This window comes from Pseudorca crassidens, chromosome 2 (genome assembly GCF_039906515.1).
Source record: "Pseudorca crassidens isolate mPseCra1 chromosome 2, mPseCra1.hap1, whole genome shotgun sequence".
Taxonomy (NCBI): domain Eukaryota; kingdom Metazoa; phylum Chordata; class Mammalia; order Artiodactyla; family Delphinidae; genus Pseudorca; species Pseudorca crassidens.
This window is the reverse complement of record NC_090297.1, coordinates 75,697,380-75,713,200: the sequence shown is the minus strand read 5'-3', so window position 1 is coordinate 75,713,200 and position 15,821 is coordinate 75,697,380. Positions and strand designations below refer to the sequence as shown.

Sequence of the window (15,821 nt, the reverse complement as noted above, 5' to 3'; positions counted from 1 at the left end):
GACAATCCAGATCCATTTTGCAACAAGCTGCTTTATAATCCAGAACACATAAGAATGTTTTCCTCACTGTTCTCTATTTTGTCTTACCTACATGCTGACATTTACCTCTTTTCCTTGAAGTATCATCATACATTCCTGTGCAGTTCCCCACTGTATCCCAAGGTGCATCCCATTAAATTCACCCAAATGGGAAATTACAGTCTCAACGAGTGACTTCTTAGAAATTTTCCAGGCTAAACTGATGGCAATCATATTCTGTGGGGCTGAACTGGGGGCCTCAGACTCATTTGTCCACATGGGGCAGGTGCATGGCCCTCTAGTCAAGCATATGTCCTAGTTTCATTTTGTAACTTTAAGAGAAAGACTACAAGCTGATCCTCTGTCCATTTGGTTGACAAAGCACCTGGTTGTGTCCTCAATAAACAATACTGAATTTTAGGACGTCACTGTCTTCCTTGCCTCAGAACTCTCTGCTGTTCTATTATAACAAACATACATAAGAAAAACTAGTCTTTCTTAGACTAAAGGACATACAATCCATTCATTTCAAATTTTGTCTTTGGAGCAAACTCAAGATCTATTTGCTAGTTTTGTATTGTTTGGGCCCCTGTATAATAGTCTTTCCTGAACAATGCCAGAGTGTATTGTAACACCACAGTGAAGTGTGATTACAGTGAAAGATGTGATCAGTGCTATATTAAACTTGTTGTGATTATTATATGGGTGTTCCTGAGGCTACTGTCCTTAACACCACAGTACCCTAATTTATTGAGGATCTGTAGATGAAACTTCACATGGGTCTCAACTAGAAAAAGCCATGCTCCTCCTGACCCTATGGTTTGTTTTTCACTTTAGACTCTGTAAATCTTTTTTTTTTTCGGTACACGGGCCTCTCACTGTTGTGGCCTCTCCTGTTGTGGAGCACAGGCTCCGGACATGCAGGCTCAGCGGCCATGGCTCACGGGCCCAGGCGCTCCGCGGCATGTGGGGTCTTCCTGGACCAGGGCACGAACCCGTGTCCCCTGCATCGGCAGGCGGACTCTCAACCACTGCGCCACCAGGGAAGCCCAAGACTCTGTAAATCTTTGATGTGTGACCTGCCGATAGCAATTGAGCAGGACATTATATTTGGCCTTGGATATGCTGAAGCTTCCTCTAGTTTTTATTATATATTTACTTCATTTCTTTATTTTCTTAGTTTTTAAACATGTTTATTGTATGTATCTCTAAGATGCCTCAGATCCTATTTTGAAATCTTTGAATCTTCCTTTAAGGAAAATCTGTAAATAAAGAAATAAATTTGGAGTCTATGTAGAAACAGTCTTCTAGATATTTTGTATTCAATCAGAGAGTCACCCGCACTTTAAACTAATTGTGCTAATGAACTGAGAACTTGAAACAACTTTCACAAGAGTACTTGGCCATGGAGGCACTGGAATGTGTGATTAGTCCTTGATGGGAACTGCCGTACTGCTAAGTCTATTTGTCCTTTTTCCTTTTTCTTCTCCTTCCCCTTTCATCTGTCATGACCATAGCCTCTTCCACCTTTATTTAGTCCTTCATGTAGTCTTCAAAACCTCCCTCCTCCTGATACTTCTCAAGCATAGCACTGATTTATCCTCAAATGTTCTTTACGCCTATAAGAAAAAGGCCAAATCTTGCTCATCTTTTTGTACTCAGGGTCTAGCATAAGCCTGGAATATAGTAGTCATCTAATGAACATTTACTGAATGAACCGAATTGCATTACATAAAGTAATGCATATAAGGCATTAGTAGAGCACTTGGCACAAAGTACAAAATAAATGTTTATTTCTCAATCACTTTCCTTCACACCTGGCCTGAACCTACTTTCCTACTTCATGTCCCACCACTGTGGCTTTAGGGATCATCAACTCTTGTAATTGCATGCATATTACATACATTTCTATGCCTATGGAGCCCTTACCATGCTGTTATTTCTTTCTACAATGCAATCTCTTTCTTAAATGCATCATCCTTGCCCAAATCTAGTGAAAAGAAAACATAATTCTGGTGATGTTGGTCCAAATCTCCTGTATAACAAGCCATGCCTTTTATATTTAAATAGTTTGACCTGGTTGGGCCTTTCTGGCATCTTTCACATAGAATTACATGTTCTTTTATAACTGACAAAGCTCCTTAAATCAAACTAAAACATACTTCCATTTATTGATGCAAGCACCCCTACTTTCTACTACTCAAAATCATTAATAAATGAGCAATAATTAAACTTTTGGATTTGACTAAGTAGTTTTTATACATATGTATCTGGTTGTTTAGCATTTTATTTCATTAAATTGCCTCATACAAGAAGTCTAAAATACATTTTATAAATTTTTATGATCAAAAAAAAGATGGATGATTTGTTTATTTGGGGGAAAACTCAGCCCAAGGCTACTGATAGCTGTAATTCCCCTAGCCACTTCCACATAATTTTTAAAATGTGAATGCCAGGAATGGTGCTGTTGGTATTAATATCAGGACAAGGAAGAGAAGGACTAGGTGTCTCTGGAGGAGTCTCTGGGGGAATAAACAAAGATACTTGTGCAATGTTAGAGATTTCTGACTTCAAGTTGACCTTATCAACAGCCTGTACAGCAATGAAGAGATCTGTGCCATTTGTAAAAGTGATGTTTTCTGGTTTAAACACAAAGACTTCCTCTGAGTTGGCCTCCTTTGGGCTGAGGTGAGTGGTGTTCACTTGAAGTGAATCATTGAACTTGTCTCTGAGATCAAGAATATTTGTGCTTATTCCAATGATGTACTTGTGAGCTTAAAAAAGAAAGAAAGAAAGAAAAAGGATGTGACTTGTAATTCTCAAGTCTTAAAGAAGTTTTTAAAAATCTGTTAGAAACAATATCACCATCCCATAAAATACCAATAAATAAATGTAATTGATGGTCCATATTTATAAGCATTAGTATCTTCTTTTACATTCTTATTTTTATATCCCGACAGAGTGATAAATGTAAAACTGGATCAGGCTTGACTTAAATAAAGACTAGGTCAGTATTTCTGGCCATAGCACCTGACTGAGAGAGGAGGTTAATTACCACTTATTATTTTATTATTTGTGCTTCTCAAACTTGACCGTACATACACATCATCCAGGGATCTTAAAATGCAGATTCTGTTTCAGTAGGTCTGGGGTGGGGCCTAAGGTTCCACATTTCTAACAAGCATTCATCTGATGCCCATGCTGCAGTCCACAGACCATACTTTGAGAGGAAAACTCTGGTAGAATCTGAGATTTCTTCCAAAGGACAGCTCTGCTCCATAGATATCTATGATCTTTTCCCCATTCTCTCCAGGGGTCATTACTAAAAATGAGGTTTATTAAAGCAGCAAGCAAGATTGGCAAGATTGCCAAGCAAACGGCTTGCCAAGATTTCAGAAAAAAACTGAGGATTGCCTGTTCCTGGTTGAAACATCTTACACCCCTTTTGGCCAGTTTTTCAGATTCTAAACTTCTCATGTTTAAAAAACTTAAGCTTTCATTTCAGAGGATGTTCAAGATCCCTCCACATGCATCACCACATGCCTGCCTGCCTCACGCCCTCTGCCTCTCTGCTTGGCTGCTAAACTCTTTTACAGGGCCCACACCACACTCTGCTTACCTCTTCCGTGATCATAATCATCCCCAGGAGCCGTCCAAGTCAGATTAATGAGACTGTCCCCTTGGATTTTTGCCTTCAGGTCAGTGATTTTACAAGGCGGGAAGAGATCAGGTATGGGAGCCTTTGGAACATCGGAGGCCACAAATGAACCTCCCAAGGACGTTCTGCTGAAACACACTTGCTTGCCTTGAAGATCATCCTTATTAATTTCAGGTCTTGGTGGATTCCATTTTACTTGACCTGCATTAAAAAATTCCTCAGTGCAAGGTAAACACCACCATGAAATGGCTATACTTCCCTCTGTTTTTTATTGTATTACCCTCTTTCTACCCTTTCCTTCTTTCCTCCCACACACAAAACTTACTTTAACCATTTGTTGTAAAGCTCCCAAATCAGGTTGCATCAGATGGAAAAAAAGCAAAGAGAGAATCACAGTTCTTTGTCTCACATATATTTATTTCCTGGATATTTAGTGGAATAGCTTTCATAATTTATTTTTTGTAAACATACTTGTCCTGGAATTGTTTCTTTTCCCAACTTTTTGCTATCCTACTCTTAACCTGACACAAGGTCAGTTTAAATACTACCTCTGCTTTAAACCTTCTCAGACTTCCTTAAGCAATCTCTTCCACCTGGGTAATACTAGGGGTTTCATTGTCTTTCCTATTTATTTCTTAATCAATTATCTGGGCCTTCAAGAATTGCCTTGATTAATAATTCTGTGCATTTTTCTCTTTTTTCTCCATGTTTGTGTTTTGTCTTTCTTATTAGATTGTAGTTTCTCACAAAATGTTTTATGTTAGGGGTTCTAAAATTGTGTGCTTTTGAAAAACTTGATTTTCTCAATGAATGCATGGAAATCTAATTCATGTAGCAATCCCAATTTGCTTCACATTCTTGTTGAAAGGTTGTACAAAAATCATCCTGAAATTCTAAAAATACCCTGGCCTGCTCAATCAGTGGGATTCTCAGACTTTCTTTTCAATAAAAATATTCTGGAATACCTTAACATGGCATTACTCCGGTTTTACTTTCTCATAAACTCTTCTTCTTTAGCCCTTATAATCTTTTGTCTGTAAAGACAGATTGATCTTTATACCCATTAATCTGGTCTTGGGCAAAGATGAAATGAATACTTTAGCAGGTTTAAGATTAATTCAATTCACCAGTAGAGAATGTCTTTCTTGGTATCAAGGCTCATCAAGGTATACGGGGAAGAGCATAGCTTCCCAGTGCCAAGTCAGGTGCTATCACTTTTAGTAATGTGGACCAATAACCTCTCTAGCCTCTGTTTCTCCATCTGTAAAATGCGATAATTAGGAGAATGAGCTATATTAATGTAAGTGTTAACACTGAGCATAATGCTAGATATAGCAACTATACCCGTCTTCTCCTGACTTCTCTCCCTAACTCAACAAAAAGGGCAAATGAGAATAAAATAAGCTGAAATATGTAAAAGAGCTTTGGAAGCAATGGTGTCTTTTAAAGCATTTTTTCCTATTATCACTTTTGCGTGAGGACACACCACATGTCTCAGAATCCTCCCTTTACTGATCACACACTCAAGTAAAGAGGACAGTGTGAAGCTTCTTAGAAGAGCTTTTCTTACTACACACCAGCACTAGGACAAGACCTGTCCAGGACAGAATGCAGATTGATGGAAAACAAGTCCTGGAACCTATCAGGACTCAGTCTTGGACCTGATTCCAGCTCTAGTCCAGGACAAGTGTTTGTAACTAAGATTGGTGTGGGACTGTGTGTTCCTTGGAGCGTAATTTTTCCACTTGCTTACATGTGGGCTCAGTATGCTATCTGTTATTAGGTTCGTCTACTGTTCTCCCTAGTCTGAGCAGAAGAGAGGAGGAAAAGGAGACAGTGGGCTTTTGGTGATACTGATGCAGATAACAAGCCCCAAATTGTTATTTTTTGATTCTGTGGAAATGCCTATATCAGTAGAAAGAGCTTTATTATGAAATGTGTTAAGATTTATTTAAAATAATAACAAACATTTATTGAACACTTCTTATTTACCAGCAATAGCTTATTAGATGTATTTTCTTGTTTATTCCTCATAACCATCCCATGAGGTAGTTACCATTATTACCTATTTTACAAGTGAGGCAAATGAAGCACAAGAGATGACCAGGGTGGTCAAAATCTACGTTCAGTCTAGTGGTTTTCAACTGGGGGCTATGTTATTACCTAGAGGACAGTGAATGATGTCTGGAGACATTTTTAATTGTCATGACTGTGGGGGCCGCTTCTGGTATCTAGTGAATAGAGGCCGGAAATGCTGCTAAACATCCTACAATGCACAGGACTGCCCTTCACAACAAAGAATTATGTGGCCAAAATGTCAATAGTTACCAAGGTTGAGAAACCCTGATTTAAGTTTGTACCATTCTCTCCACAGGTTTAGTGGTTTTCAATTGATTCCAAGCCTTTTACTCAAGCCAAGGATGTTATTATAGATGACTTACCATTCTCGATCCAGCCAGGTATGTACATGGCTCTAGTTTGCTGGGGTATCCCCTTCTGAGTGGCTGTATCGACACCTCCCAGAGCCCACACTTTTACACTGTATCTACCATTTGTATCGTAAGCTGTAAAATACCTTGAATAGACACCATCATCCTTAGTAGCATCGGCACCTTGACAGGGAAATGAAGGAATTAATGAATATCCTAAAGGTAACTGGGCATTTGTATATTTCCAACTCATACGTGGATTAAATTTTTTTAAAGCAAAGATAATCCAGTGTTATCTCCAAGAGAGTTTAGGATTTGACTATGTTAAGAATGAGGTATACTTCTTTTCCGTGTGTGTGTGTGTGTGTGTGTGTGTGTGTGTGTGTGTGTAGTTTCATACATGTACATCTTGTCTTCCTGAATTGTTGTCTTTTTTTTGAACTCAGAGATCAATCATGTGCCTCTGTTACAACCAACATAGCACAAGGTAACTACTCAGTACATATCTGTTGAACTGAATTCAATTACTATATGTTACTGGTGAGAAAAAAAAATTATATGATTTTTTTTTTAATTTATGGCTTTTCACTAGGGTAGATTTAGGTGGGAAATTCATTTACAGAATTTGCTTTAATAAGGTTACTTGTTTCACAGTAGTCAAGTTCCTTCTAAAAATAAATGTAGAATTTTCTTTTTCTCTCCCTGTTTGACTTCTTAAATATAAAAATAATAGGTAGAATTTTCCCTTTGGGTGCAGGATAATATAGAATCTACATAGATATGGGGGTCACATATAACTATACTTTAATCCAACTCTGCTGCTTTTTAAATGTGAAAGCCTGTTTCCTCATCTGTAATGTAGGGATAATATCTCCAAAGTGTGTGGTGAAGATTAAAAAATGAAGATCTATCTATCTACCTATCTATCCATCTGTCTAATCTTCACACAAACTCCTAACACAAAATATCTATTAATTTTCCTTCTTCACTTTTTGGGGGGTGTGGAATACCCACTGACAACTCCCTAGAGTCTGAGACTTCGGGGCTTTACAAAAGCTAAAGGTAGTCCCTTCCTCATGTTTTCCAACAATTTGAAATATAGGAATTGTGGGGTGGCAGAAATCTCCCCCAGCCAGAATCACAGTGCTGGACTTCCTGCTTCTAACTGTCCTCACCACAACATGCCCTCCTGCTGTTCCCTGGTTGCTTCTTGGAAAAGAAAGATATGTTCTTCAAGTTCTTGGGTGGTTACCTGCTCCGTTGTCCAATAATTCCAAAGTAACTGTTTTTCCATCCACTGATTCTATCAGGGCTGTGACTTTGGCCCTGAGAATTGGCAAGCTTCCTTGGTGAATCTTTGCATAAACTACCATAGGGCTAGGGAATTTGCCTGTGTCTTTGTTCATTTTAGAGGTCACTGTAACTGGAGGCAAGGTACCACTTGATGCACGGGAGGTGACAGTCAAAGTCAGGGTTTGTGAGCTTGCTTGTAGGCTGTATTTCCAAATGCCGACCTAGCCAAAAAAAATGGAGACATTTCCACTTAATAGCTTTAAGTGACACAGACCTGACTTCAATGCCACCTATAGGAAGAGCCCATCTAATACAAGTACATTACAAGTATATCTAAGAAGATTTTTGATACTCTCTCAGCCAAGGGAAACTTTGGTATATTTGGACTAAGTACATGGTTCTATTGCCAAGAAAATCCTAGTTGGGAAAAATGAGGTCTGAAAGTTGTGTCCTTATTATAGCCTTGGTTTCTCAAGAGCAGGATCAAATCGACAGATTCCTGAGGTAGAGGAAATAGTTTTCATGATGCCAAAGCTCTAGCTGCTGTGTAATTTGAAGGTTCTCCTTTTAGCACCTGGAGAAAATATCACCAACTTCCTTTTTCTTGACTTGCTGTCATACTGAGTGATTTCCACCGGATGGAGATTTTTCCTTGTTTTCTCTTTCATTCAATACTGGCTCTTTTTTAAGAAACCACCCTCATTTAAAAAGCTACAATTATTCTGTAAAAATTTTATATTATCTTATCAAATTGTGAGAAGGAAAAATGATGAGTCCATACCTTGGCAATGCCTGGGATTTGGAGGTAGGCCATTTTGATGTATGTGTCCACTAAAAAGCCATCTTGCTTCTTTCCACTGGGGTCCCAGAGAAGGATTTGGGGAATGTCAGTTGTCCAGGTGATGAGAAACAAAGTGTCTTTCCCCACAGTACTGTCCACAATCACCGTGCCATTCAACCACTGACTGTTCTGGAGGGTTAATCCCTTGCTCTCAAGCTGTTAAGAAAAACAGCTCTTTACTTTCTGGAGAATACAGCTCCCATCACATAGTCTCTTCCATTCTGTCTCCAACTCTCAGTTATCCCATTAAAAAGCCTTCAGTGATGCCTGAGTCCTTGGTTTGATATTTAGGACCTATTATGATCCAATTCTAAATTACTTTTCCAGCCTTAGCTTCCATAATGTTGATTCCTACACCCAAACCAGACCACTTCCCCATATGATCCTCATGAATCCCTGACTCTCTGACTATCATACTCTCTGCTTTTCCTGGAAGTCTGTACATTCATGTCCATTTGTCTAAGCCTTACCTACCCTTCAAAATTCAATTCAAAAGTCACTTTCTCCATGAAGCTTTCTCTGATGTCCATCTCACTTACTGTGGAGAATAATCTCTCCCTCCCTTGATCTCCCATAGACTCTTATTTCTATCAATCCTTTGATCTCCTCACATTGTGTTTTGCTTTATACCTACTGTTGTACACAGCTCATCTCACTACTAGACTATAAACCCTTAAGGAGACTAACTAGGACTTATTTTCCCCACATATGGATTGTTTGAATTGCAATTAACTAATTTGTGGGCCAATTATTACTGCAGTCCTTGTGAAGATAAATGAAATAAATCAATGGCCAAGGCTGATTCGTTGTCTGAAGTAGAATGAAGGAGCTGTGGAGCAGGGGTTGAGGTGGGGTAGGGCTAACCAGACTTTGTAGAAATGTGATTTTTGAGGATTATCTCCTAGATAATTATTTATGGTCCTTAAATTGATATCCATTAGAAGATAGGGTGGCCTGGTAATGGAGCCAGACTTTCTAGTTTTGTATGTAGATTATGATCTGGGATATGAAGAAAGCTAGGGGCCCTTAGATATGATTCTTATGGCAGGTGGGTAAATGAGTCCTACTCATGTCTCTATCTTTCTCCCTTTTTGGTTTCTTAAATATAAAAATAATGGGCAGAAACTGCCTGGCTGTAAACTTGCCCTTTCATCACTTTAATTATTTTTCTAAGACACATTCCTCCCACATCCAAACCGGGCTCTTGGGTTTAATATTCTAAATCTGAACTAGGATAACCCAAATGAGTATAATTGCTGTCTTCTTTGACTGAATAAATGCTACATCGATAGACTAGAAAGGCTATTATTTTGAAATCTGTCATTATTTGGCTTTTTAAATTTTTTTTATTGGAGTATAGTTGATTTACAATGTTGTGTTAGTTTCAGGTGTACAGCAAAGTGAATCAGTTATACATATACATATATCCACTCTTTTTTAGATTCTCTTCCCATATAGGCCATTAAAGAGTACTGAGTAGAGTTCCCTGTGCTATATATTAGGTCATTATTTGGCTTTTATTAGGTCATTATTTGGCTTTTAGGTCATTATTAGGTCATTAATTAGGTCAATAATTAGGTCATTATTTGGCTTTTATTCCTTTAATTTTATTCACAATAAAAGTTACAACTCACACAAGTGTGGTGCTGATTGTTCACTCTCTCTAGTTTAAAGATTCATGTGAATAACCTTTACAACTATTAGAGAAGAGCATTTAAAAATATATTTGTCCTTTTTTTATTGTCCCAAGACTTTTGAAAGAAAATTTGGTTTTCTTGAAATTTTAGAAGCAGAAGGGCCCGTAGAAGTTTTCTGGTTCATCTCTGGCTGAGAAGCTGAAGCTCAGAGAAGTAAAGTTCTTTGCCCATGGTCACAGTTAATGGCAGACCCATGAACAGGATCCAGGTGTCTGGACTGACAACATGGGCTTTTCACAGTACAAATCACTTTCCATTCATTATATGAAAATCTTGGCAAATATCAGGGATTTGAGGTAATGGAAAAATAGACCAAGTAATCCCTGCACATTTGTCCCAGAAAATTTATACTGAGATGATCTACTCTGAAGAAAATTCTGAGCCAATTATATTGCTATGGGTGCTTGTTAACAGATGTTAAAAAAGAATTCCTGGACCCACTATATTTTATGTTGATGGTTTCTAAGAGGAAGTCACTTAGTATTGTTTCCAAACAAGAAACACTAATTGCCTTGTTTAAATGAATAGTGTTGTATTTTAGGAATAATGTCTAATATCAGGCTGAAACGTCTATTTTAATTTTAATTCATTACTAGAAGAATGTAGAACTTAAAACTTTTAACCATTAAACTCCCCATCTTGGCTATGGTTATTTATAAACATGAAAAACCAAGGAGGAAGAACTCTGACCTGGATGGAACGCTGGGAGACAGCTCCGTTTCCTGATGAAAGGGCCCCAAAAGCATCCATGAGGCCATTGTTCTGAACCTGATCTGAAGCATATGTCTGTAAACCTCCTAAAATGCAATCACATTATCAGAAGTTATTTTCTAGAAAGCAAGTATTTGCAACATTTTAGATATTGTTAAGATAACAAAATACATATTATATACTGTGTTATTAAAGTACTAATAGATTAATGTTAAATAGGTGTCCAGATTAACTCAGAAGCTGATACTAACTTTTTAATCCTATTAAATAATAGCTTCAGCAACATAGTCATTTGGCCACTTCAGCTCTCTGCAAAGCAGTCAAGAATCTCCGACAGACCAAAACTAGTAATATAAATCTGGTGTTTTAAAGGTCATGCACTTTCATATGAGTCATTAAGCCTTACTGCAAGTGTATTGATTTATTCTTATTTTAGACATAATCTTAGCAAGCTTGACTTTCAAGTTTTCTCCTAAATCAGAAAAGATGTGTATGTTACAACAGTAAGAAATAACAACTGACAGGGGACAGTTATAGAAAAGTATTATGTATAGTAAACAGGAGATGATATACCAGACCATGTAGTCTTGAGCTATTTAGAATAGATATAACTGAGATAGTTGATGAGAAAGCACTTTAAAACTGTTAATGACATCCAAAATCTAAGAGTATTTTGGTCATCCTACTGGTACTTCACCCAGATCCCCTTTTCTAGGCTACTGCATCTCTCCCCAGCTGCTCTAAGTGTTAGATTAATGGCATATAGCTGCCTCCTATTCAAGAAAATGTCTTTACCTAATGGGGCCACCCTAGCTAAAGACATAACATGCCCCCTTACCCCTGCTCTGCCCTGACAGTCTATAACCACTGACTGATGGACACAGTGGTACAAAAGGTCAGCCTTCTCTTTCAATATTGTACCAAATCTGTGATGCAATTCCAGATCCAGAGCCCCCTGTGGCACCAGGCTTCAGCTAGCCTCTAATTTCACATCTGTGCTTAGCTTCTTCCCCTGCCTGATCTTACTCCCTACTCTCCCTTTCTCCTGAGGGCTCTCCCTCTATAAATCACATGCACTTAAATCCTTTTCTCAGGCCCTGCTTCTAGGAAACTCAGCCTAAGACAGGTAGTATTAGGAGCAAAGAGTCCTGTCACTTTATCTGGCTTAGATGGCAACTCAGCATAATAATTGATATCCATAATGCTGGCTCTAAGTTAAAAAAATTTAAAAAAATATTAAAACCTACTCTGCTGAAGAAGCCAGGTTCAGATGGGATATATTTTAACTGTATGTGTATGGAAGGTAGAAGCACAATATATGAATGTTTTACAAAGAAACTGCATTATATTCTATATTTTCAGAGTGACCTTCTGTTTGGTTCAGTAGGCCCTTTGCCCTTCCCCTGCTATTTCTTGTTCAAGCCCCAATTCAGATGTCACCTTCCTGTACACTCCTTCTTCCCCAGATAAAGTCTAGGCTCCCTTCTTTGTACTCATTGTACCCTCTATTACTAATAGAGCACTTGTATCATAGTATTATATAGTTAGTGGCTTGTCGTCTGTGTCCCCTGGTCTCTTGGCCAGCTGCCAACTGGAAGTGAGTGGTTCCTGGCTAACTGATTAGATTCTTTCCAGTCCTTATAAAGTGTCTGGGAAGAGAGTCCCAAGTTCTCCCTAGAGTGCTGTGCTGGTCCCATGTTCTCCAGACTGCCCTAATCCTAGAACCAAGGCTTTAAAATAAATGAGTGGCGTCAGTTCTAAAAGTCATTTGGGGTAAGAGCAGCTAGTTAGTCGATAAGATAACCCCATCTGTCCCTATCCCACCCTTCCCCTACTCCCCAGAGCACTGGAGCTCACAGTCCAGTGGAAGAGAAAATACAGTAGGACTTAGCAGGTCATCCTTCACCTGTCATTTTAGACAGCTCCTCTAGTTCCCGTGCTGCAGACGGCCCTAGGGCGACTGTATGGATGATGACTCCACTTTGCTTCACTTCATTAAAGCATGAGCTTATAGTGCTGTCCTCCCCATCGGTCAGTAACACAATTTCAGATCCATCTGTTGGGTATTTCTTCCTAATCACCTAAGGACATAATTCAGGCATGAGTTGTCATACTCAGGGTAGCCAAAGTGTTTGGGAAAACTGCAGTTAAAGGGAATGAGAAGAGAAATTCCAGAGGGGATAAACAAAAGTGTCTAGGAATGGTCAAATATCTCTCTGTCTTGCAATGATACAAGACCATGGAACTTGACAATGGTCTTTTCTCTTGGTTAGCCTGTTGCAGAGAAGACTCAATAAGGTGGGATGCAGGGCAGTTCCAGGGATGGACAGCACTAAGCAGAAAAGAAGGTTTTTCTAGTTTCTTTCACATGATCTCTCCTTGACAGGCTTTCAGAGGTTCCCAGATGCCTTCAGAAATTACCCTCATTTAATGGGGATAATACTGAGGACTAATATATTACTATAATAATATTAGACTCGGGGCAGATTTTAGCTTGTATGATATTCACCAGTCTTACCATAAGCTGTTTATGGCTGGCCTTGGTTCTGATTGGTCAGTCCCCAGGTCACATGAGTTATTAAAAATTTTAATATCCCCTCTGATTAAAGCAAAACATTTTGTTCCTATTAATCCCCAGTTCCTAGTTGTCCTATGACACGTATGTCTCAACTGTTCCTGGGAGACACAGGTTATAGCTTTTTACGTGGTATAGAGAGCATATGCCTTATGCCAATGTTGGATAAGATTATGATAGAAGGAAAATTAGATAAAATAATAATGTTTATGAAGAGGAAGGCAAGAGTTCACTATTCCCTTAAAAAGAGTGGAAGGGAGACCCAGAAGTAGAGGAAACAAGTAATCAAACCTAAGTAACTCCTCTCTCTGGACCAGACTCTCAGGAAGGGAAGGCTCTCTTAAGTAGGTTGAAAGGGAAGATGAGATCAGAGGAGACTTCCACCCCACTTCTTTTAAGAGGGGGCTGCCCCACAAGGGAAGAGAGCAGAACTGTGATTGCTGCCGTGTGAAGAATTCTGGAGCCCAGGAGCCTGTCAGCTGTGGCTGTAGCCTCAGTCTGACCAAGCTGCAGGGCCTGAGAGGCCAGAGAAAGAGCTCAATTTGGATTCCCTTGTCCCATTCCCCATCACTGCTATGTGTCATGGAAAACATGCAGAAGTCTCCATGTGTCCATAGGGGAAATGGATGGCAGCTGACTTGAGAGTTGGCAGGCAAGAAGACAGTTTATCTTGCCATAGAGGCTGAGGGGTGTACAGCCTCCCAAGGGCTGGATGCAGGACATGGGGGTGCTCAGGGATCTGCTCCAACAGTGAGAACCAGAGTGTGGTGAGTCAGCTGGGGAAGACCAATGGGCCGTGATCAAGCTAAGAAAACAAGCAAAGCCCAGTGGCCACAGCTCAACTGATACCACTGACAGACCTGACCAGGGTCCTGCCCCAGGGACTAGTGGGGAAATTGAGACAGTGCAGGATCCAAGGCCCTTTACCTCGTCACCCTGAAGCCACACACAATCTCCTCCCACCCCGTACCCGGGCTCTGCTGGGCATGAGGAGCATCTAATTTCCAATTGTGTTCCTCACATACTCTCTCACACCATCGGAGTGGAAAATACAGAACCAGAAGTTCCCTCTTCACCACCAGGCCATCTGGCATTAGTCATTTCCCCTCAGGTTTTGTATAGCAGGAGTTTAGTACAACATGTCAGTTTCCCTCCCTTACTTGCTCCTTTAATCAAAGCATGGGTGAGTGGCAGAAGCAAGAGAACCCAAGTGCACACAGGCGTCTGGAGAAGGGTTTTGCAGCTGGCTGCGTACACAATAAAAACCACTTTTAGGGAACTGACCTTCAGAGTGGAATAAAAGGGCCAGAGGGACAGACTGCGTAAGCGAATGGTTGAGTCCGCTGTCAACATGAAACAGTGTGAGCTGAAAACTAAATGTTCCTGCTGCTGCTTGGAAATCGGGAACAGCCCCATTGATGTGTTATGCCCCAAGCAGACAGAGGGCAGAGTTTCCCAAGACACTGCCTAGATTCTGAGACCTTAGACCAGCCAGCTTCCTTCAGCCTCTTATTCTTTATTTCATGGACCTAAATAGCCTCTAAATAAATATAGAATATTCTATTCTATATTTGGAGCGTTTAAGCATCAGGCGTAATCAAATAACTCAATTTAATTTTTTTTTATTGAGAACCTCCTATAGAAAAGATATTGTGCCAGCAGCCTGGGAAGTTAAAAGATAATTCCTATCTCTGAAGAAGTTTTGTTTGAGCAAAGAACATGACAGGAAATAAGACAGAAGAGTCAAAAGTCATAAGAGATGTTTAAGAAAAAATAGAAAAATGTTCATAGGATTCAGAAGGAGAAACTCTATACAGTTGAAACGATCAGGAAAGATGTCAAGAAGTAGTAGTGTCTATGATGATGTGTGAAGAATGAGTGTGATTTGAGGTACAAAGGAGGGAGGAGAAATTACTCTAGATGGGGAGCTGGCCCGGCAAAGGTGTGGAAGCTGACTGGCAAGGGCAGGGGATCTAATTTGCTTAAACATAGAATACCTGGGAGAGACTCCTGAGTACTTGAGCCTGGAAAGGTAGGTAGGGGCTATATTATAAAAGAACTTAAATATTAGTTAGAGAAATTTTACTTAGTTTTGTTGAAAATGGGGAGAGATTGATGTCTAAGTAGAGGGATGACATGATTGGATGATCAGATGGGATCTTTGGATACACCCCCAATACAATTAGAGTTACAGTTCCTAAGCCCTCCTATTTCAATAAATAAACCTCTTTTATTTCCCAAAAAGGAGGTCCTATATACCCAGAAGTTTGGAATGTTAATCTACCTCTATATTTAACCATAACTCAGAGTTCACTTTTTTCTTCATAGAAGATAACCTCTTAGATCCCTGTGTACCTTTCTTCATAGCAGTCATTAGTGTATGATTATACACTTATTTATGTGACTGTGTAGTTAATGAACCTCCCCCCACTAAGATTATAAGCTCCACGACAACAGGTGTGGTATGTTTGGCCCTCGTGGTATTCTTAATGCATATCACAGTGCCCGACATGTAGAAGTAACACCACCAATCTTTCAAATACATGCAGAAAAGCATGAATGCACAGATGCAGAAAAACACAAAAGCATGAATGAATTA

General features: G+C 39.4%; 1 protein-coding gene across 2 annotated transcripts in view; it reads right to left on the bottom strand.

Moving 5' to 3' along the window:
- Nucleotides 1-2,261: 2,261 nt before the first annotated feature.
- Nucleotides 2,262-15,821, bottom strand: part of CLCA1 (chloride channel accessory 1) — a 36,878-nt gene continuing 23,318 nt past the window's right edge. Inside the window, exons 8-14 of one of the 2 annotated variants that reach the window (XM_067726779.1) lie at nucleotides 12,554-12,728; nucleotides 10,627-10,733; nucleotides 8,180-8,395; nucleotides 7,358-7,619; nucleotides 6,118-6,288; nucleotides 3,638-3,877; nucleotides 2,262-2,792 (exon numbers count right to left, since the gene is read on the bottom strand). In XM_067726779.1, coding sequence (XP_067582880.1) covers nucleotides 2,404-2,792; nucleotides 3,638-3,877; nucleotides 6,118-6,288; nucleotides 7,358-7,619; nucleotides 8,180-8,395; nucleotides 10,627-10,733; nucleotides 12,554-12,728 — 1,560 coding nt within the window. In that variant the 3' untranslated portion in view covers nucleotides 2,262-2,403. The remainder of the gene's footprint in view (nucleotides 2,793-3,637; nucleotides 3,878-6,117; nucleotides 6,289-7,357; nucleotides 7,620-8,179; nucleotides 8,396-10,626; nucleotides 10,734-12,553; nucleotides 12,729-15,821) is intronic. The other variant, XM_067726780.1, reaches the window with a different exon arrangement.